Source organism: Chlamydomonas reinhardtii, chromosome 8 (assembly GCF_000002595.2).
Source record: "Chlamydomonas reinhardtii strain CC-503 cw92 mt+ chromosome 8, whole genome shotgun sequence".
NCBI lineage: Eukaryota > Viridiplantae > Chlorophyta > Chlorophyceae > Chlamydomonadales > Chlamydomonadaceae > Chlamydomonas > Chlamydomonas reinhardtii.
This window is the reverse complement of record NC_057011.1, coordinates 2833155-2854318: the sequence shown is the minus strand read 5'-3', so window position 1 is coordinate 2854318 and position 21164 is coordinate 2833155. Positions and strand designations below refer to the sequence as shown.

The window sequence follows — 21164 nt, the reverse complement described above, 5'->3', positions numbered from 1 at the left end:
TCTGAACCTTTAGTTACAAGTTACTTATAGCCTCCACCTTCGCCACTTGTCATGCAGGTACGACAGCGCCTGCAGCAGCCCGCAATGGAGCCCGTTGCATGTGACGCTGTCACCGCAGCAGGGGCAGCTGTTCAGGGCGCCGCGAGGCCAGTCGGTTATAGTGTCCTCCGGGTAGTCCTCGATGACGTTCTGACAGTCCATATACAGCAGCAGCGCCTCGCGCATGCGCTGGCGCAGGGTTGTCGCCGACACAGAGCTTGGACGGGAGATCCCATTGCGCTCCCAGCTGTTCATCATAGCGTCACAAAACGCGTCTGCGCTGAGATGTCTGGTCCTGAATGACAGGATGTCATACATCTGCAGCACGGACTGGTGCCACCAGAGAACGTTCTTGCCAGAGTGAGCGCGGTCGAGGTCCCACCCGCTGTTCGAGTCGGAGACGCAGTCCGCCTGAACCGGCAGCAAGTTGCAGCCCTGCTTGCACGTTGTGCACCAGCCCACAGGTATTTCCGCGATCACAGGCTGCTCCCATGTGACAATTGTCACGGAACATCGCTTTCCCCCGAACACCGCGGACACGCCGCACCCAGGACATGTGCGTGGGATGGCCTGGGCCAACGCCCGCAGCGTGTCGGCGGCACTGTCGAGGAGGCGGCTGCGGCTGTCTGCCCCCGAGGCGTAGTGCTTTAAGAACGCCTTTCGGACCCTAACCTGAGCTGCAACGTCCACTGATGCGTCGTCGCCTTGCTCGGTGTCTTCATCATCGGACTCGCTGTGCACATGCGGCAGCGGATCCGCTGCTGAAGCGCCCATATGCATTTCCACGTTAGCATGTTGCTCTCCCTCATCATCTTCTAGCTGGTGGTGGCCTACTTCCTGTTGAGTGTTGCTTTGTTCAATGCGAGGTCGCACACGCACTCTAACTTGATTCGGGTTTTTCCTCTTCGCAATTCGATCCGTCCTTTTAGCGCCTGCACTTATAGGGTTTGGAACTTTGAAGTCCCTAAGTGACATTGTAACTGGTCCAAGCTACTGTGGCATTTTGGCACTCCTGCTACATAAAGCTAGTCCGTCCAAGAAGTGATGCCGACATCTGCTATTGAGGTTACGATATGCAGGCGCGCGGTCCAGGCCAATCGGAGTGCCCGGCGCCGTCACCGACGGGCACGAGCTGAGCAGGCATGGAGCCGCGGGGAGCTATGGGAAGCCCTCCTGAGAAGGGGGGAGGGCTGGGACTGCTGGTGGAGGGCGCGGGCGCGGTGTTCCGCGATGACGACATTTTGGGGAGCCGAGGGCCCTCCCCACGAGGGGGGCGCCCCGGTACATGCGGTTCTCCCCATGAGGGGGGCGCTCCGGTCCATGGGGAACCCCCCATACCTCCAGGGGTTGTATGTTGCTTCCTTCGCTACCGTGCTGGGGGGGGGGGGTACGACTTCGCCTGCTCGTACCTCGCCGTCTGCAGTCGTGGGGGGGAACGATGTGCCCGGTAGCGGAGTTGTACCAGAACGGTTGTGGCGCATGTCAGCGGTGATCGACCGACACGTCACAACTCTTTTTAGCGGACGACTCAATTACGCTTCCCTCTGCACTCCCACTTGCGGTTGGGGGTGGGTGGGGTGGGGGTGGGGTGGGGGGGCATTCCTGCAATCATGAGGTATTGGCTCGGGGTAGGCTCGGCAACCACGCTGGGGAGGGGGCGGCGGCGCTTTTTAAGCAAGATATTGACATTACTTAGCCTGAAATGAAACTTAAGTTGTTTATGCTATTAATTACTCTGACGGGAGCTGTCTGTATTCTAATTCGCTTAACTGCTTTGCGAAGGTTGTCGGGCCCCGCCAAGGCCCCGTACCCATGCCAAGGCTTTTGGCCACCCGTCTTGACAAATCGAAAAGTGGATCAAGCATGGATTAATGCCCAGGTGGCATTTTGGTATGGTGATCTCTACTCCCTAGTGCTTGAAGGGCAATGGGGGACCATAAAAAGGATGCTATTGAGCTCCCCATATGGAACACATGCTGAAATGCTTGACATGCACGACACTACCGAAGACAATGTTCAACGCAAGTATCGCGATTTTGCTGCATACCGTCATAAAGATAATGCTGCGGGTTTATGCGATTTTCTTCGTCATGCGCCGCATGGGAAATGGTTTTCGGCTACGCATCGATTTCCAATACTATTGGTCGATTGTATCGGTGAAAATCAACCAGTTATCAGTTTGGCACGATCAGTGAACCCGGGTGAAGAAATGGCATTGTTATGGCCCAACGGTTATTTAGTTTCAGGTTTGTTTCTCCCTGCCGAGATGGTTCTACAGTTCCCGGATGGTGATGCATCGCAGCCGCGTTACAGGGATTGGTTGATGAGAAGTCGTTTATGCTGAAGAGACGATTGGTCGTTGGTCGGTTCGCTTTGTCTGGTCCTGTTCAACACATTCCAACCTATCATAAGGGCCTGATGAAGACTTCTAGGCTAAGTGTTGTTCATCATTGGCGTAACGCAAGGTACAGAATGTTATGCTGTGTCTCCGAGTTGTAACTGAATTGGTGTTCGTACAGTTTTACGGATGTGGGAATTTCGTCAGTGCCCATGTATCAGTGGACATTTCTACGCGAACTTGGGTTGGTTGGACAAGTGAACTCGTCTATTCGTCCTCAGATGCGCGTCACAGAGCTCTTACAGTACAGGTGAGTCTATGTAATTCATGTGAGGTCAGCAAGGGTCATCGTGCAAGTTGTACGTAGGTATATCTTGTGCATCGAAGGCGCAGATGTCTCTACTGCTTTCGGATGGGCATTGGCATCTTACTCCGTACCTCTACATCCGTATCCCTTCGTTTACAACGTTTGGTACTTCAATGGGTTGAGGCCTTGGGTTCATTTCGTACCTCTTAAGCCGGATGGTTCAGATCTCGAATCTGCCTATTGGTACTGTGAGACACATCTTCGTCGTTGCAACGAGATAGCCCTGGCCGGTCGCCAGCATATGGTGCGTATGCTCGATGTTGAGTACTTGTCTCGTATTAAACGAGAAGTTGTCAGTCTGTGGAATTTGGAAGCATGAGCAAAGTGCTCGGAGTGAGGGTTTGATACCACGCGCCGCACCCCAAAAATCGCCGCGTTGATCTAATCGTGCGACTAGCCAACCGCCTATCTTGGGGAGTAACGGGGCTGCCCTAGCATCGTCTGATGTGTCGCTGGGCGCACAATAGGGACGTATGAGGACGTGCCCTGGTGCTGTGCCGACTTGTTCCCCTGGGGAGACAGACTCCAATGCACCACGCGCCAACCCCCTCACGAACGCCGACACAGCACAGCTAGCACAGCCGGGATACTACTGGTGGGCGGACCTGGGGCGCGGCCTCACCCTAACCCTCACTTACACCCGACACCCCGAAGTATCAACCAACTTCACATCCGGGACATCCCACCACCCGCATCACCCCTGCCCGCACCATTGAGGTAAACCGCCAGCACGCAGGCACCAAACGCACACGCGCTCCAAACGGCAACGGTGCCTCCACCGCAAACAAAAATGGCCCCACATCCGCAGCGCCCTCGCACATGACCCCCTTATCAACCCTGCCGTCGACCCCAGGCCAGTCAAACCAAAACTGCCACACGCATCGTGCCGAAAACAGCGGGCCCCACAAAGTTCGGGATCGCGTCGCAACACTGTGATCCCAAGGAGCTTTGAAGCGTGACCTTTGTGGTAGGGGTGTGAGGCCCCTTTACAGGGAGTCTCGCTACCGGTCGTGTCTCCGCATTCCCTGGGCAGTTTGCTGCTTCAGAGCCTGCTCCTGTTTTTCCTAGCTTTTGATCATTGCTAGGAAGGCTAGGGCATGGCTCAGCCACGCTATCTTCCGGACTTGGCCCAGTCGGCGCCAGTCTGTGAGTGAGAGCTGGCCTGAGCTGGCTAACTAGCCAGCATCGATTGGCAAGAGTATTGGCAACATTCTGTGGCTGCGTATTGCTTGTAAGGTGCCAATCACACTGCTCAATGCGGACTACAAGCGCCCACCCAGGCCCAGCCACCCGAAGCAACACTGCCACACGCATCGTGCCCAAACCAGCGGGCCCCACAAAGCGCCCCGCCAGGCGTATGCCCAACTCCAGCCCTAAACTACGCAAACTCGCCACCGGCATCCCCATCTCACCACCGCCAGCCAAGAGACTCCACCAGATCACCATAGAAACAGCGCACGAAAGAAGACACACGGCCACACTCCAAAACACACCCAGCGAAACCGCAAACGGCCAAGCCCAGGCCAGCCCCTCCCCACCCCCTGACGGACGCATCTCCATCCTCACCCTCAACACAGGGAACTGCTCAGCCACCATACATGAAAGCATCCTCCACACGGTCAGCACACACACCCCGGACATCCTCTTCCTCACCGAAACCAAAATCCCCACCCGCCTCCACTACATTGGGCAGCGCGAAAAAGGGCCTATCCTCGCACTACCAAACCTACACCAGCAATGCACCCTACATCCCATGAGAGGGTACCCGCCCACATGCCGGCGTCATGGTCGGTGTCACCCACCGCTTTAGGTTCCGCCCTCGAGCGTGTGGAACTGGCGAGCCTCCCGCTTGCGGGTGCAGCCTGAGCATTCACGCGACCGCATGCACGCGATTGCAGCACTGCGCGGACGAGTCTCCGTCGTATTACACCTTGGTTATTTGGTTCTGGAGTATCTGATTATTGGTTTGGCTTTTCAGCTGTTTCGGGTACATGCCGTGGACACGCACCGACCTCGTTCCCCTCGGCCAGCCCTCAGCCCGCCGCCCACTCAGCTGTCGGCACGGTTCCCCCACCCGGCCGGCCCCGCTGCACCGTGCGTGGGCCGGTCCCTGGACGGGTGTGGGGAACCGCACAGCGGTCCGCGCCCGTCCGTCTCAGCTGTCAGCTGTACGCCACTGCATCGTCGCCAGCCTCGCCGCGGCACATGGGGGCGGGATCCATGCAGCGGCGCCCATACTTACCACGCTTGGCCGGCGCCAGTACATACTACCAGCACAGCTCGCCCGGTGCAGCCGCCGTTCAGCCCTTTAATCAGCCCGCCCCCAGCTAGGCAGCCACCCTGCTTCACTTGCTCGGCAGCTTTGGCCGGCATCGGTTACTGACATCCGCCACGCCGCTTCTTTCTTCTCCCTTTCTTTCCGCTTGCCCACGCATATGCTCCATGGGCGCCCGCGGATGCCTGGCTTCGTTCCAGGTGGGTGCATTTTGTGGGTTACGCGTTGTCGCGGCGAATGGCAGCAGCCCAGTTGCGAGCTGGAACACGTCCGCCCCTGCAAGCGGCAGCAGTCTCCACGACACTCGGACTCCGTTTGGCGTGCCGAATGCGGAGCAGCGTGGAGCGCGCACCGGTGTCTCGTCTCGAAGGTAACAAGTAACCGCATTGCCGCTGACACTAACTTGTTTCGTGATGTTTATTGCTAGCCTGGAGCTCGCGACGGCGTCTTGCATTCGCATTCACTAGCAAACACTTCGCTAATTTAGCCGCCTGTCTGGCACCACGGACATGAATGCACACAACACAGACACACGCCTGGCAGGCCACGTCTGCCACATACGCATTGTACCACCACATAGCACGCCAGTACACGCCATTGGCATATACGCCCCCAGCGACGACACCACCCGCGCTGCAATCTACAAATACTGCACCGACCAAGCCGCCAAAACTACAGCAGAGCAGTGGTTTGGAGCCCTTGCAGCCCCAGCCCACAGATCCGTCGGCCCCTGATTGCATTGGTCCCTTCCAAGCCCCCCGCATGCTAGATTGCATTGTCGGCCTACATTGACATCGCGCCCTCTGCAAGCGGGTCCCACTCCAGGACAAACCGTGTCCCCAGGGAGGCGCCCACGTGACGGCACCCAAAACCCCCTGATAGATAGTCCTTTAAGGATGCCACCACGCCGTCCCTAAGTGATGTCTGAAGGACAATAAATCATGGGGGTTCCACCGCGTGCCGTCCGGGGGGTGCGCTTTCCCCAGCCAAATATGCAAGCCAGGAGACGTCGCCCCAAGTCAGTTTACCCCATGGCCTACAGAGCGTCATGTCCCCATGCAGCAGCGCCTCATGCCCAACTCGCCTGGCCGGCACCAGCCTTTCATACCAGTCTCAGCTCACCATATACAGCAGCCAGTCAGCCTTCACGTCAGCCCGGCCGCAGCTAAGCAGCCACCCTGGTTTATTTTCTGCGCCGGCCTCAACGTTTTGACACTCGCCATGCCGCACCCTCCTTTCTGCCGTTCTCTTTCCTCTTGTCCTCGCATGTACGTACTACTCCTGGCTCACCGCGGATGCCTGGCTGTGTTCCAGGTGGGTCTCTTGGGGTTCGCGTTATCACAACGCATCGCAGCCTTCGCTTGGTAGTCTGCGGCCAGTCTGCGCCAGCCCAGCCTCTGACAGCCGTATACACCAGCTGAGAGTCACAAGCATTAGGACGCCGGAGTGGCGCAGCTTGGCGCGCGGTTATCTCGTCAAAGGTAACGTAGCAGTTGCGGTCGCTGCTCATGCTCACGCTTTTCTTTTTGCTTGTGCTAGCTCACTGGCCTCGGCTCTACAACGTCATGTTCGCTTGTGCGTGTTGTGCGCATTTTCAATAAGCCAAAGGCAGAGCGGGATACAGACTTCGCCACTTAATGTATATGCTACATGCAATCTATTGGAGCAATAGCGCTTGACGGCAGGGTAAAACGTGCTCGTCGAGGCTCAAGTCACGGAATTGACCGACCAACATCCTGCATTTTGGGGCGTGATCGATTGTCGTCAACACAGATATCTGCATAGGTGTGATCAGGCTACTATCTGGCCTGATATGGCATGTCCTGGCGAACGCGACAGCACACTCCGCTGCAGAAGTCTGTGCGAGTTCGGCCGAGACCCCCATCGTCGCCCCTGCCCCGCCTCACGTTTCGCCCCCAAACTTGATGTCAACCTCTCCAATTTGAGCTCCACTTTCCACAGCGCCAAGCCCTAATATCAGGCGAGGCCTGGCGAGGATTTGCCCGCTGCCCCGTCCGCTTAAGAGTACGGCAGAAGCCTGGAATCTGCGTCTACGCGCCTCCTCTTGTCATGCACGTCTATACCCTGTGAAGCTTAGGTGACCTGGTGACTAGCTGGGCTTGTTTGCACGGCCAAAGCCCCTTGCCTCGCGTTGTGCCCCCACATGCGAACACACCTTGGAGTGTCCTAGCGCCTGGGCTCTTGCTGTGGTGAAAGCTCTTACTTTACTTTCCTGTGGATGCGGGCGGCGTGGGCAGGGTGCGCGTGTGGGGGCAACATGCGACAATGGACAAGGCGAAGTTCGGTCAGGTCTTTGGGATGGCCCTGCGCCTTCTGGGCTATGCGCACACATGCATATAGATTGTGGTAAGCGGGGCTGGCGGGGTCGGAGGTGCGCAGAGGGGGTCGGGGTGGGGGCTCCGGATGGGGGGGTCGGTTCCAGCTTGCGAGCTTAAGGGCAGCGAGGGGCCGGAGCGAGGCTTTACTGGACCCGCATCTCCTTAAACACAGCGCTCACTATACTTGCCCTTGAATAACCATTAGCGTACCTAGTGAGGAAGCGGTTCCAATTTGTTTCGCTTCCTTGCTCGCTGCGTAGTCGCCACAAACAGGCTTCGGGTCGAGGGGGACCAAAGTCCCGAACTCGCACAGACTTCTGCAGCGGAGTGAAGGGGGGCGCAGCTTCGCGGCTAGGGCTGCGTTTGGCCAGGTCAAAGTCAACGCGACGGAGCAAAGCGGCCGGGCTCAGGAGCGTCCTACAAGGAGTTGGCATCACGATTCTAGTGTCTTCGTGCTCGCACCTGGAGCGTCGTCGTAACGCACTGCTTTGTGCACTGGTTAAAACTGTATCGAAGGCGTATTGGGCTCAAAGGAACACGCGAAAACCGAGACGGTGAGAAGAAGACTTCGACTTACATATCGTATATGCACGGCGTGTGGCCCGAACCGCCACGCCCCGCGCCCGACACCTCTCCTGCCCCCTCGCACCCCGCGTCCGGCCCTAACCCGCTTCTGCCTTCCACCTTGCTTCTACCCTGCGTCTAGCAAGTATAACCTCTGCAAACGCCTCACTGACCCCCTCTTCCTCGCTGCTCAATAATACAAGGCCTCTAGACCCGCATGCCCCCGCCCGCCCCCGAGGGTGGCCACATTGAAGAGCCGGAGGGCGGGGAAGCATTTGAGGCGGGCGTAACACAGGTATTCCCGCAGGGGGGCCAGCCCCCCTGCACCCCCCGGAAATGGACAGGGGGGCGGCGCCCCCCTGTCGACCCCCCTGGAACGCGGCGCGAAGTGCAGCATTATCATTGTTGGGATGATCATTACTACTGATCCCTCGGGGCCCCGGGTTCTCTCTTTGACAGGGGGGCGGCGCCCCCCTGTCGGACCCCCCAGGGATTGAGGGGCAGGTGGAGCATGGCTGAAGTATGGTCCCAGGCAAGCTACATGCAGGCCGACATTGGGGCGACGTGTGGAAAGGCAGGACTGGAAGGGGTGAAAGCTCTGCCGTGCACATGGAAATCGCTTGTGGCACGTGCGGTCCTGCAGCATCGTGTGGCAAGGTATGTGAACGGGTGGGTTATGAAGCAAACCTTGTAGCGGCAGCAACGAAGTCAACTATGAAGGCATACGTTAGGAACTTCTAATTATGGCACGCGAGCTGTATGCGCCAGCAGCGTTACTGGAACTGTTCGCGCCATTAAAAGTATGCCAGGAGGGTTAGCTAGCGTGTTGTACATTTTGAACTCTGCAACACCAGGTGTAGGAAACGGCCCAGGCTCCACTGCACAGTAGTGGCGCGCCGCGCAGCCTGGTTGCGCTTGCAATAAGCCTCAACTGCAGCGGGACAAACAACAGGCAGGGGAGCAAGCGCGTTAAACCATGCGGCCCACAAAGTACCTTTGTGCACGCATGAACCCAGCTGAATAATACCCCGGCCACGCACGCGCACGTTGGACTAACTGACAGCCGACGGTCAGGAAACAAACCCACAGCGTCAGCGCGGCACCTGCAGGCATGCACCAGCGTGGGTTAAGAACGTCCATATCACGTGCGAGCAGCACGCCAGCACCGCATGGATGGCTGCGCTGCAAACACGCCGAGCAGGATATGGAGTGAGACCCAGCAAGGGAACTCAGGCCACGCAAACAAACAGGCAGCAAACAACAGCTTACCTGAAACGCCACGCCGCGCCTGCGCTGATGCCTGCAACTGTGTGTGGCACTCTGGGAACCAGGCACCTTCTTCCCCGCTTCTTCCCCGCTTCATCCAGGCACCACACCTCGCCAGTACACCTCAGGGGCGCCCATCCGCCCAGCACCCCTCCTGACTTCCTCATGGCATCCCGCCACGGTTCCTCTACCACCCATCGCCCCGCCCCTCCCCCATCCCTCCCCCGTCACTCCACGCGCCCCTCCCCCATCCCTCCCCCGTCACTCCACGCGCCCCTCCCCCATCCCTCCCCCGTCACTCCACGCGCCCCTCCCCCATCCCTCCCCCGTCACTCCACGCGCCCCTCTCCCATCCCTCCCCCGTCACTCCACGCGCCCCTCCTTCATCCCTCCCCCGTCACTCCACGCGCCCCTCCCCCATCCCTCCCCCGTCACTCCACGCGCCCCTCCCCCATCCCTCCCCCGTCACTCCACGCGCCACTCCCCCATCCCTCCCCCGTCACTCCATGCTCCCCTCTCATGCCCATCCCACTCACCTCGTGTTACCCATCTGACGTGTGTCCTACGCCCTTCTGGGTACTTCGCCTCCCCCCCTCAGACCATCCCTCCTGCACCCATCGGCCGCCCTTCAAGACACCACTCCCGCTGTGTATCCCGCGCCCCTCTAAAGCAGTGAATGATGGCGGATGGACGGCCTGATGTATTGCAGATGAAGCGGGCCGATTACAATGGACGAACACGTGAAGAACGTCAGCAGAGTTGCTTGATTGAGTCCAGATGTTCCTATGATGAACAACCCTCGCATGAAAGCCCAGCACACTGAATGCAGGCGCGGCTATACCTGGTGTGAAAACATGCTGTGAACGTGTATCATTTGCGCGTATGAGCGTCTGTCTGTGCACCCAACAAGATGTAACAAGATGCTTCCTTTCTCTTGAAGTGGCCCTTAACATCAATCAGCGAATGTGTGCACAATGACACTACGACAGATGCGGCCTAGAATGTGCCCGCAAGTATGTACGCGAAGGCGGTGCCCGCTGCATCAACCGCCCCGTTCAGTGAGAGGCGCTGCAGCTCAGTGTTGGTGGTGTCGGCAAGCGCTGTCCTTGTTGCGCAGCAGCAGCCCCTTCTCGGCGCAAATCGGCATCCAGCTCATGGCTGCACAAGGGAGAGTACATCACACAGGTAAACGCACGGCGAGTGCAAGTGCGAATTTGGAACAAGAGATACTGCACGTGCATGCCGGGAGAGGGGCTACACACGCATGCTGGGGCCGGGAGAGGGGCAGCACACCACTTCGCCGCTGCATGCGCCCGGGCTCCGCAACAAAACCCAACCCGCCCGCCAACCCAACCCAGGTACAAGTCCCGCTGCCGCTGGCTACTTACACATATCGGAGAAGATGCCGATCTTGCGGCTGACCACGAGCACGGTCATGCTCAGATAGTCGATGTCGTCCTCACTGAGTGCTTCGTGGTGCTTCATAACCATGAGCTTCTGCGTGCGGTAGGGAGGCAGGAGGGAGGGGTCATGCAGGGAAAGCAGCTTTTGGAGGGAAGAGAGATACGCTTAGAATGCGGATGTTACAGAGCGGACAGTCCGAGCGCCCGAAGACGCCAAGCCATCACATGCTACCAGGGCCCAACTTGGCGCCACCAACCCCGGCTGTGCTGCAAAAGAGAGACGCACACTAGGTAGTTCTGGTGCCGTGAGAAGCCCGTAGCACAATGCAACCGCCTTCACTCACCTGGAAGATGGTCTCCAGGGGCTAATCCGGAATGCTGCGCGCCGCCGCAGACCTCCGTCTCGACGGCCTGGCCACCGTGGCCCCACGAGCGCCGACCCTGAGCATGCCGGGGGTCGTCAGGGTCGCCAGGGGGCTGGCGGGGGTGTGGGACCGGTGCAGCGCGCCGTTGGGCGCCGGCGTCGTGCCGACCGCCAGGCGCCGCGCCGCGGGAGTGTTGTCGGCCGCCGCGCCCGTCACCGCCAGGGGTAGTGCGAGGATGTAGAAGGGTGACGCCGGGATGGGGTCGGGCCGCACGAAGATGTGGTTGGGGTCGTTGTCAGCGCGGTCGATGTCCTTGTCCGTGACGATAGCGAAGGGTGACAGCGCGTCTGGGCTATTGACGCCAGCGACGTTGCTCATCCCGGTGAAGGGCAAGCCGGGCACATTGTGATGCTGCGTGTCAGGGAAGATCCGGGTAGCGCTGGTGGTCTTGCAGGCGTCTATGAAACCTGCATCACACAGACGGCAGTGGCAGCAGTAGCGAAGTCAGTGAGGCGTCAGAGGGCAAAGTCAAGGCAGGCGGCAATGTCAACGCGCTGAAGGCCGCCAGGCGACAAGCAGGCAACTCTACCTATCATAGCGTGCTGTCAGACTCGCGTCGAGATCTGCAGCTGCATGAATGCCGGGAGCGCCAAGGCGCAAACAAACGGCCCTGTTCCCAGTCAAAGATCTCAGGTCCCCCGCCAAGCTCACCCTTCTCGCCCAGGTCCTTCACGTAATTGCCTGTGCCGCCGACGATGAACACCTGGTCTGTACAGAGGCCAGTCGCCTCTTTGAAGTCAGCGCGTCTCCGGAGATGAAGAACTTGTCGGAAGGCCGCGTGGACACGAGGATGCGGGCATGGCCTATGTAGTGATAATGGACTTCAAGTGCATATGGCTTAGCCATGGCTGGTATATCTGGTATATCGCGCCAGAGAGCGCGGTTTGACTGGCGGAGGTAGCGGACGACCAAGTTAACCTGCTCCAGGCCAGTTCGAAGCTGCCGTAAATTGCATCGCTTTCGGTGTATTGTATAACTGGATTCCGGGACACGGAGCGGGCAGCTCTAGAGGTGGGAGGCCCGCGTCGGGGGCCCCATCCGGGCGCCATCGCGGGCCCCATCGGCCGAACAGGCATTCTTGCAACGGGGCAATGGGCCAATTGTGAATGTCCATTTGTCCAAAAAGTCGTGACACTAATAGCACTACTAGCCACAAGCTCGCCATGCACGCCACACACTCTCATTGAATGACCAAATGCTCGCCAGCGTTAGGCCTCGGAAGCAAGTGCGACCTCCTGCGTGGAGATCTCCAGTGTCGCCTGGCAGGGGGCGCCCCCATCCTCGTGAAGGCGCAATCGGTGTCTGCAGCAGCTGGGGAGCGGCAGCGGTGATGTTACCCAGCTGTGGCGTTTCCACCTGGGGTGTCCTGCAGCGGGGCCGCTCCCGGTGGCGCCCAGTAGCGGATTTCCATTGCAGTTCCTGAACTTCTTGTCGTGCGGGGAGTTGGGGAGGCAGCAGTTCCTGGCGGCCCTCAGGCGGGTGGACCTTGCCCGACTCGCCCGCTGCCAGGGCAGCAGGAGCAGCAACAGCAGCAGCAGCTCGGATGTCGGCAGCCCAACTGACGCCTCGGATGAGGAGGGCGCCGGTGGCGTGGATGACGAGGAGCCAGGCGAGGCGGCCGCCGCGGCGCCCATCACCGCTGCGCAGGCGGAGCCGGCGGGGGGCGGGGAGGCTGGCGGCGCAGCAGCTGCTGGCGGTGGCCGCTGCGGCAGGCGGCGAGCTGCCGCCGCTGCCGGTGCCGCCTGGTGACGAGGCGGCTGCACTGGCGGAGCCTGGGGACGGGGCACCTGCTGGCGGTGCAGCGTATGCCCCTGCACTTGCAAGCGGCTGCCGCGCCACTGCCGCCACGGGACGACAGCACGGGGCGGCACTGGCGGAGCCTGGGGACGGGGCACCTGCTGGCGGTGCCAGCGTATGCCCCTGCACTTGCAAGCGGCTGCCGCGCCACTGCCGCCACGGGACGACAGCACGGGGCGGCAGCAGCGGACGCCCCCGGGCCCCCTGTCACTGATGTACATCACCATCGACAAGATCTCCAAGACCAACGAGAGGCATTACGGCAGCATCGGGGTGCCGAAGGTGGGATGCCTGGCGGCGTCACTGCCTCGGGGCTCCGGCGCATCATGATCTTCCTGGTGGCGCTGGGCCTCAGCTCGTCAAGTGTCTTCTTCGGCCTTGGCGGGGCGATGGGCAGGTACTTCAGGGTGGATGGGTCGCGTGCTCACGCGGGGGCGGGTAGTTTGGTGTGTGGGATTGGATAGGTTGATGGGTTGGCAATACGGGTGAGAGGACTTTGGTGATTGACGCTGACCGCTGGCCCCCTTCCCGTTTCCATGCGCAGGGCGCTTATCTTCGCCAAGGGTGCGGTAGGCGTGGGCACGGCGTGGGCTGTGGAGTTGTCGCACGCCACGGCTTTTAACGATGCAGAAGAAAGGTGCGCGCGCGTGCTCTCGGGTTGCAGCTCCCTTGCCTCCAAGCAGATACAATGGAACGCACCGCCCCGCGCGTATCACCCCGTCGTTGGCTGTGGTATGAAGGGGATCACAAAACGCTTTCTCCGCGTCAATCTGCCCTACCTTCCCCCTCCCACCCAGGGCTCGTGCCGCCAGCGGACATCAGCGACATCTCGAGCTTGGTGGAAGACACCGTGCAGACCAGACGGAGGGTTCTTAGGGCTCACGTGCAGGATTTCGGCGTGTATGTACAGCTTGCACAGCGGGTGGCGGACAGGACCGGCATCCTCAACTTGCAGCACAACATGGAGCTTGCAGAGGGCGCCAGCTGGGAGCGGGTGCTGCCGCAGCGGGCGCGCACCGAGTTCATGTACAGCTTCTTTGAGGGCATAAACGCAGCTGCGGTGGCCAACACGGGGAGGATTCTGGGGGTGAACGGGGTGTTCAAGGTGCGAGTCTGTACACTACCTATCCATTCGATTGTGTGTGCCGGTCGCCGACGGGGCCCTTCATCGTTCCTGTCGCAGGCGCTGGTGCTGATGTGCCAGTCAGGTTACTGGAGCAAGCTGGGGCCTGGGCTGCACCCCGAGGAAATCGTCGAGAGCGTGCTGGAGTTCGGCCCGATGGTTCTGGTGCACCGCTTCAGCGTCAAGCAAGAGGGTGGGTGGGCAGGGGGGCGGTGTGGAATCCTGCGTGGCGGACTGGGTGCGGATCAAGTCATCTAAACAATCCGCGCATGTGCCACGCGCCTGCAGGGAGCACGGCTGCCTACCAGGCGTGGGTCTTCGCCAAATTCTATGGCGAGCCTGGTGCCAAGCCAGAGTCGGTGGAGGTGGACGCGTACCCGGTGGCCAACATGTCCAACGTCTCCGTCGTCGCTGCCTGGTGGCGTCAGCGGCTCCCGGAGTCAGACCTGGGCTTCCTCGCGCCGCCGATGGAGCTCTCGGCCAAGACGGCGGCGGCGGAGGGCCTAGGCTGCGCGCTGGCGGAGGGCTCAGGCGGCGCGCCGGCGGAGGGCTCAGGCGGCGCGCTGGCGGAGGGCTCAGGCGGCGCACCGGCGGAGGTGCTGCCCGAGGAGGCGGCGCCACTGCCGGCAGCGGGCGCCGTGGCTGTGCCGCCCAACACCCAGCGTTTGGGCATTGCGGCGGCGGCGGCGGAGGGCTCAGGCGGCGCGCCGGCGGAGGTGCTGCCCGAGGAGGCGGCGCCACTGCCGGCAGCGGGCGCCGTGGATGTGCTGGAGGCCTCCGAGTCGACATGGCAGCAGCTTGGCTTCTCCATCAAGGCCGTCACCAGGTATACGGAGGCGGAAGCCTGCGGCATGGAGCGGGCTGCTTTGGCGGAGGCAGGGAACAAGGGCGCCCAAACGGCTGCTGGTCTAGTCAAGTTCGGGGAGGGAGGGTTCGGCACGGTGACCGCAGGGGTGGTAAACGGCACCTGGGTCGCCATCAAGCGCTACAAGCACCGTCACCAGGCCCCATCTGACGCAGTCTTCAAGTATGTCTGTGCAAACGTGATGGCCTCGAGCTGTGTCAGCCCATACCTCACGCCCCTGCGTGCTGGGCGCTGTGCACGGTCCCGACGGCGCGGTGACCGGGCTTGCTATACCGGCCGCTCGGCATAATACCCTGCTCGACAACCTGTGCCGCTGCCCAATTGCGGACGTCCTAATGTGCCTGGCGGACGCGGCAGAGGGGTGCGCCTCACTCCACTCGGCTGGGCTCGTGCACCGTGACCTCAAGCCGGAGAACATTATGGTAAGGCGCGGTTAGTCGCAGTGGGGCGGTGCATCTTGTGTTTTCACCACCGACCCTCCCCTCCAAACCAACGCGCGTGCCGCCCCGTCCCTACAGGTGTACAGCAGCGGCGGAGAGGGTGGTGACTTGCTGCTGGGCGCCCTGGCCGATTTTGACTTGATGGTCGCAGCTGGTACCGCTCACAGCCAGGTGCGTGCGCGTGTGTGCGGGCTGGTGTGCGGGCTGGACAGCTGTGACGGTTGTCCGTAGCCTCCAAGACACCCCACCCCCGCCACTCCACTCACAGGCCGGCACTAAGACGTTCCGGCCTCCGGAGGGCGATGGCATCAAGCCCCTCGCGGCCCAGGCCACCCCGTCGCCGGTGTTGCCCAGCCGGGGCGCCCGGGCATGGCGCGGCCCCTTGCATGTGCAGGGCTTTGACGTATTCAGCGTCGGGGTGTGCCTGCCGTACTGCCTCTTCGGCGGCGTGGACAGGGGCATGGAGCACAAGCAGCTGGGCATGGCTGTCCGGGATGTGCAGATGTCTAGCAGCAGCGTGAGCGGGAAATTGCGGATGATCGGGCTGGTTAGGCAGCTGCTGTCGGAGAAGTGGGAGCGGAGCGAGGGCTGGAAGCCAGCGGCACCAATCGTCGAGGCGATGCTGCAGTTGGCATGTGACGCCATGTGCCCGGAAGTGGCGTTACGGCTGCTCGCGGCAGGTTCCGGAGGTGGTGCCCAGATGCGGCATTTTACTAAGCGGCTACGAGAGCTCTTGGAGATGGAAGGAAGGCCGTTAGCAGGGCCCTAGGTTGCGGCGCGTGTTTGCATTCTGTGACTTCACGCGTGGGCGTGTGGATGTGTGGGCTTCGTAGCAATAGCCGTAGTGGATTGGGGCTCCTGCGTATGCTGCTGCCTACTTGGTTGGAAAGGGAAGACGTTTGACTGCGTGATGCTGCGATAGATAGGGCTGCGGGTTGAGGTGTGCGTGTGGCTGGCCATGAAGTTGCCAGGCTACGGCTGCTGGCGGGATTAGTTATTGACGAGTGTTGCGGAACTAATGCGTACGTAGACCAGAGCGGAAGGCGGAGTGGGCTTGCAGGCGGCACGAGAGTAGGCAGTCAGTAGCGCAAGTTGCGAATTCACATGTTACCTCGTAACCGACGGTAAACGCTGTGGACGGTCGCGCCCATGGCTGGCTGACGGAAGGTGGCTGCTGTATTGGGATGGCTGGGCTGGACGACGCCGGCCGGGCTGGCGTTGGGACTACCAGAATGGATGCGCCCGAAACCAACCTGGAGAACACCAGCGCCACCATTAGTAGGGAAACGAAAGGCGGAAGCCAGCGTGTCGGACAGACCTGGACTGGGCTACATAGGCTGGGCACTTGCAGCACGCCCGCCGGCCTGACTGCATGCCAGCTTACTGGTTATGCTGGTGGCCAATGAAGAGCGCGAGTGAGCTGCTGGTTTGTTTGACTTGTAGCGATGGCAATGCATCACCAGCGTCAAGTCATGCCAGGACTTCCAGCCAGCCAGCAACTCGTCGGTACAGTAACTCCGGTGTTCGACCAGCCGCGCACTCTTGCCCTTGCCGCTGCCAATTGTTTGCCATTTGTTGGGTATGGGAATCAGGTGCACCCTACAGGACTGTGCCAACTTGCCTTACCACTGTCCCATCACACACCAGCGTCAAGTTGTTCGCCCGGTAAGATGATGTTGACTCCGCCTTTCTACCGCGTGCGTGTCCGCCAGGGGTGGAAGAGCTGACTGCTGCGAGTCAGACACTCGTACAAGACAGCAGGGCGAAAGGGGAAGGAGGAGCCGCCCCGCTTGCAAGGGCGAGATCGAATGCTATGTGTGCGCATGCAAACAACCAGGGCATGCATGCCAGTCAGTCCCAGCCTAGCCGCCATTGCCTGGTTATTACGTTGGTGTCAGCCGCCGTAAACGTGTGGTCAACACCATCAGCAGAACAAACGTCAAACAGGATGGCATCGCTTGCATTCCTCAAGCGGGGGAGACCAAAGCAGCAGAGAGGTGTGGGGCAACCGGACAAGTGACTGTGCAGGATGCATGTGGGTGTTGCTGGGGCAGGTCCAGGTCTGGGCGGGGTCCCGTGCACGGTGCGTGCCCACCCATTCGCCGCAACCAGAGTGATTCCTAAACATAGCTTCTAGCCACAAGCATGTCGGGCTCCCCGGGGGGTCGGACCGGAGCCAGGAGTGGGGAAGGCCCGGCGGGTGACTGCTCTCTGTACACGGCACGCGCCGTGTCCGATGTACAGTGCCGGCCTTGGCCCTGTGTAGCCCAGACTCCAAGGCGATGCGCTGGGTGCGTTATTCATATGCATATAAGCACGACCGCGGCAGCTGCCCCTGGAAAACAGCAACACCCGAGGTGCTGTGCTCCATTTTATGGTCACCCTGGAATTGCCAAACCCGCTCGCTCGCTTGCAACATAATGGGGCAACGCCGGCGCTTCCGTGCGGGCAAGGCTAACATAATGGCCCTGCGCTTTCGGGCGCTGCGCTGGTGCCTTGTGCACGAGGAAAAGAGGCACATGCAGGTTGGGAACGCACGCCAAGCACCTGAGGAACCCTGCTGTAGCGCCAGTCATATCCAGGTACCGTCACTAACCGGCGGAACCCCAGGGCCATGTCTGCGGGTACTGACAATTGTGCCTGCGCGCATCGAAGGTGGATGGGTCGCGAGCGGGGCAAATGGCGCAACACCGGCGCCCGAGACTCTACAGTGGCTAGTCTATCCGTTGTTGACATGGCCAGCGCCCTTCTTCTTTACAGCCGTAAGGCGGCGTTGATGTACACTCATATGCGTGAATGGTTAGTCCAAGCTGTGTGGCGATAAGTAGCTGCACCTCATCCTCTGCGTTCTTAATTTCGTGTACTGGAAAGGAGGCAAGCCTCATTTGTTGAGTACAGGCGAAGAGAGGCGGCCGAAGGCGCGGAGTTTAGCACCCCACCCTCCTGGACCGCTTTGGGTGTTGGGATTGATTTATTTTTATAGGCATTAGTCAATATGCGCAGTGTGGCTACGTCTGCGTGCACAACTTGGCGAGTTGACGAAGATGGGTTGGCATCCCCCGGCCGGTGGACGCGCGACCACTTTCTGTTAGACACCCGAAAAGCCCGAACTTCTGCGACAGGTACTCTAAACTAACAACATACTATTGATATCAACCGCTAAAGCCATGCGCCAAGTGACAGCAGTGGCCGGGGGGGTTCATTGCTGCGTCGGTCGACACAGCCCGCTGCTCAGATGCGCTGCTATGCTCAGGAAGCAAACATTGAATGCAATACATCTCTAAAGTAGTTTACAGCTCAGGAAACGCGGCGGTCTCAGCTCGGCCGTCAGCGACTGCTGCGGGATTACTGGGGGGTTCAGGGGCAAGGTGCGGGGCCGGCCCCACGAGCCCACAGGCCTCGCCCCAGACTTCTCACCCCTGTGTTCCCACGTAATAAACACCACCGGAAGCCGCGGCAAGGATCCTCAGGGAGCGCTGGCTATCCCGGCCAGGCCGGCATGTGGCACACAGAGCCTTGCCACCCGGCAACGAAGAAGGGCTTGGTTCCGCACTCCAGCCTGAAGAGGTGAGCATGCTGGGAGCGCTGTACCTTGTGCACGCGCCTTCTGAGCTCAGCCGTGGGGGCACTAATTGGCGCTGACTGCTGATCTGGCCCCTGCTGTATTGCAGCAAGGAGCGGAGGGAGATGCGCCTGGCCGTCGTGAAGCAGTGGGCTACTCTTCCCCACGTGCTGCTGGGTGCCCCGACAACACCAAGGGAACGTGAGTACAAGGGTGGGGTGCGGGAACGGGGAAGGGGCAGAGGGAGATGATGTTGATAGCAGGGGTACGCGTGCATTGTCAAGGCAGCGATCTGCGGCGTTGCCCACCCCAAGTGGCCTGGAGGGGGCGAACAACTGCATTTCGCGTCCAGGCCGGTTCCCGCCAGGGGGACAGGGGAAGGGCAGCCGTCTCTTTACTTCGTTCGTGGTGGAACGTGTCTGATGCGGTTTAGCTGGGTTTAACTACGCCAACCGCCTGCAATGTAGGGAGGACGGCGTGTGCGCTCGTATCTTGCACCTAGAGCCCTGCTGCACAGCCAGCGGTGTGGTGCTTGACGGCAACGGCCTGGTGGAGAGCATTGTCTACGAGGACAAGCTGGCTGCGAAGCCCCTGCCGGAGGTAACCGATAGCAACGGTATTGGCAGGGCCTTGTGTTCGGCTGACCTGGACCCCCAGCCCACCGACCGATTGAGGGTGTTGGACGAGATGAAGCGCCTGTCGGGCGACGCCATCAAGCTGTACAGCATTGCCGGCCTGAGGGTGACGGCCGGCAATGATATGTGTCGGCCGCGCAAGCCGGGTGAGACGCTGGTGCAAGCGTACGCGACTTTCGCGCGTGAGTCGCCGGTGTGGTGGGCTGACCTCGAGCGCCAGCTGCCGTGGCGGATGCTGGACCTGACTGGGCAGCACGCTATCATTCGCGCGACAAAGGCGGTGGGCAGCACCGCAGAGGCCGCGTGGGTGGGCGCAGTCGGCCAGGTGCGTTTACTTACGGGGCGGGGTGGACGGCGCAATGTTTGGGCACATAGGGGAAATGCGGGGGAGCTGAATGTCCGGTGCATGTGCGGTGGGGCCTGAAGTGTAACAACCAACTGCTGTGTAGGTCCCTTCAGCATCATCCACGCCGGGACAGGCAAGCTGGAGGGCGGCCATTTCTGCATGCCAGGGTTTGGACTCAAGGTACGTGGGTACTGACGCTACGTAAGTACATGCTTCAACACCTGCTGGCAGCCGCTAAGCGCATGCTGTGCTATTGCTATCCAGGTCCTGCCCACTGACCTCACCATCGTGGTCCTAAAGTGAACGACCTGGACGCCAGGACCGGCACGGCGGCGGGGCCTCTGCAAACTGGTGTGTTTGCGGAGTTCGGCACGCCGCCTGCCAGGTTCGGATACTCGCACTTTGTGCGGATGCCTGCGCTAGACCGTGTCGCCCAAATGGTCAAGGCGATGGGCAGCCTGGGGGAGGTGACCAGGCAGCAAGTCGGGGGGCTGCGGATGATCCAGGAGGCAAAGGAGTCCGGCAGCAACAGTGCTGCCAAAAAGGCCGTACATGCGCTGAAAGATATGGTGCAGGGCCTAGGGGCTCCTGAAGTACGCGGGGGTAGCGTGGCATCGGTTGCTAGGTCGAGCAAGGAGGGTCCCTGGTACGAGGCAGTGTGCAAGTACCTGGGCTGGAGTACCGAGGGGCAGCAGGTGCAGGAACCAGCGGTGGGCAAACGCCGCGAAGGGGACTAGACTGCGGGAGACTTAGTATGTGACGCGGGTGCGAGGGAGTGCTCGAGGTAGTGCCTGCCGCCAGAGGGCTTCTAGTAGCGCCCAGCGGCGTGTGCGGTGGCGTCATGCGTGCACAAGCTTAGAAGCGCAATAGCCAGGCGTACATACGTAGTGGATCGGGGCTCCTGCGTATGCTGCTGTCTACTTGGTTGGAAAGGGAAGACGTTGCTTGACTACTGTGTATGTGATGCTGCGATAGATAGGGCTGCGGGTTGAGGTGTGCGTGTGGCTGGTCATGAAGTTGCCAGGCTACGGCTGCTGGCGGGATTAGTTATTGACGAGTGTTGCGGAACTAATGCGTACGTAGACCAGAGCGGAAGGCGGAGTGGGCTTGCAGGCGGCACGAGAGTAGGCAGTCAGTAGCGCAAGTTGCGAATTCACATGTTACCTCGTAACCGACGGTAAACGCGAGGTATGGGGGGTTCCCCACGGACCGGAGCGCCCCCCTCATGGGGAGAACCGCATGTACCGGGGCTCCCCCCTCGTGGGGAGGGCCCTCGGCTCCCCAAAATGTCGTCATCGCGGAACACCGCGCCCGCGCCCTCCACCAGCAGTCCCAGCCCTCCCCCCTTCTCAGGAGGGCTTCCCATAGCTCCCCGCGGCT

General features: G+C 60.7%; 6 protein-coding genes across 6 annotated transcripts; 3 read left to right on the top strand and 3 right to left on the bottom strand.

The window, feature by feature from the left end:
• Position 1: 1 nt before the first annotated feature.
• On the bottom strand, positions 2 to 1104 carry CHLRE_08g373360v5 (uncharacterized protein). The gene has a single exon (XM_043065092.1). It carries the CDS (start codon positions 811 to 813, stop codon positions 25 to 27), a length of 789 nt encoding a protein of 262 aa, XP_042922092.1. The 5' UTR covers positions 814 to 1104; the 3' UTR covers positions 2 to 24.
• Positions 1105 to 1594: 490 nt separating this feature from the next.
• Positions 1595 to 3410, top strand: CHLRE_08g373359v5 (uncharacterized protein). The gene is made up of 4 exons (XM_043065091.1): positions 1595 to 2285; positions 2342 to 2504; positions 2559 to 2687; positions 2745 to 3410. The coding sequence occupies exons 1-4, from the start codon at positions 2249 to 2251 to the stop codon at positions 3061 to 3063; spliced, it is 648 nt and encodes a 215-aa protein (XP_042922091.1). The 5' UTR covers positions 1595 to 2248; the 3' UTR covers positions 3064 to 3410.
• A 308-nt stretch (positions 3411 to 3718) lies between these two features.
• On the bottom strand, positions 3719 to 5394 carry CHLRE_08g373358v5 (uncharacterized protein). The gene is made up of 2 exons (XM_043065090.1): positions 4987 to 5394; positions 3719 to 4854 (listed from the first exon to the last, which is right to left on the bottom strand). The coding sequence occupies exons 1-2, from the start codon at positions 5115 to 5117 to the stop codon at positions 4794 to 4796; spliced, it is 192 nt and encodes a 63-aa protein (XP_042922090.1). The 5' UTR covers positions 5118 to 5394; the 3' UTR covers positions 3719 to 4793.
• A 4505-nt stretch (positions 5395 to 9899) lies between these two features.
• On the bottom strand, positions 9900 to 11974 carry CHLRE_08g373357v5 (uncharacterized protein). The gene is made up of 4 exons (XM_043065089.1): positions 11668 to 11974; positions 10936 to 11423; positions 10577 to 10685; positions 9900 to 10346 (listed from the first exon to the last, which is right to left on the bottom strand). The coding sequence occupies exon 2, from the start codon at positions 11332 to 11334 to the stop codon at positions 10957 to 10959; it is 378 nt and encodes a 125-aa protein (XP_042922089.1). The 5' UTR covers positions 11335 to 11423; positions 11668 to 11974; the 3' UTR covers positions 9900 to 10346; positions 10577 to 10685; positions 10936 to 10956.
• A 160-nt stretch (positions 11975 to 12134) lies between these two features.
• CHLRE_08g373356v5 (uncharacterized protein) lies at positions 12135 to 18340 on the top strand. The gene is made up of 9 exons (XM_043065088.1): positions 12135 to 12241; positions 12526 to 12731; positions 12984 to 13095; positions 13444 to 13450; positions 13611 to 13918; positions 13997 to 14129; positions 14225 to 14967; positions 15320 to 15412; positions 15510 to 18340. Exons 1-9 carry the CDS (start codon positions 12212 to 12214, stop codon positions 16008 to 16010), a joined length of 2133 nt encoding a protein of 710 aa, XP_042922088.1. The 5' UTR covers positions 12135 to 12211; the 3' UTR covers positions 16011 to 18340.
• A 54-nt stretch (positions 18341 to 18394) lies between these two features.
• On the top strand, positions 18395 to 20970 carry CHLRE_08g373355v5 (uncharacterized protein). Its single transcript, XM_043065087.1, has 4 exons — positions 18395 to 18609; positions 18913 to 19004; positions 19321 to 19763; positions 20049 to 20970. Exons 1-4 carry the CDS (start codon positions 18509 to 18511, stop codon positions 20085 to 20087), a joined length of 675 nt encoding a protein of 224 aa, XP_042922087.1. The 5' UTR covers positions 18395 to 18508; the 3' UTR covers positions 20088 to 20970.
• Positions 20971 to 21164: the final 194 nt, after the last annotated feature.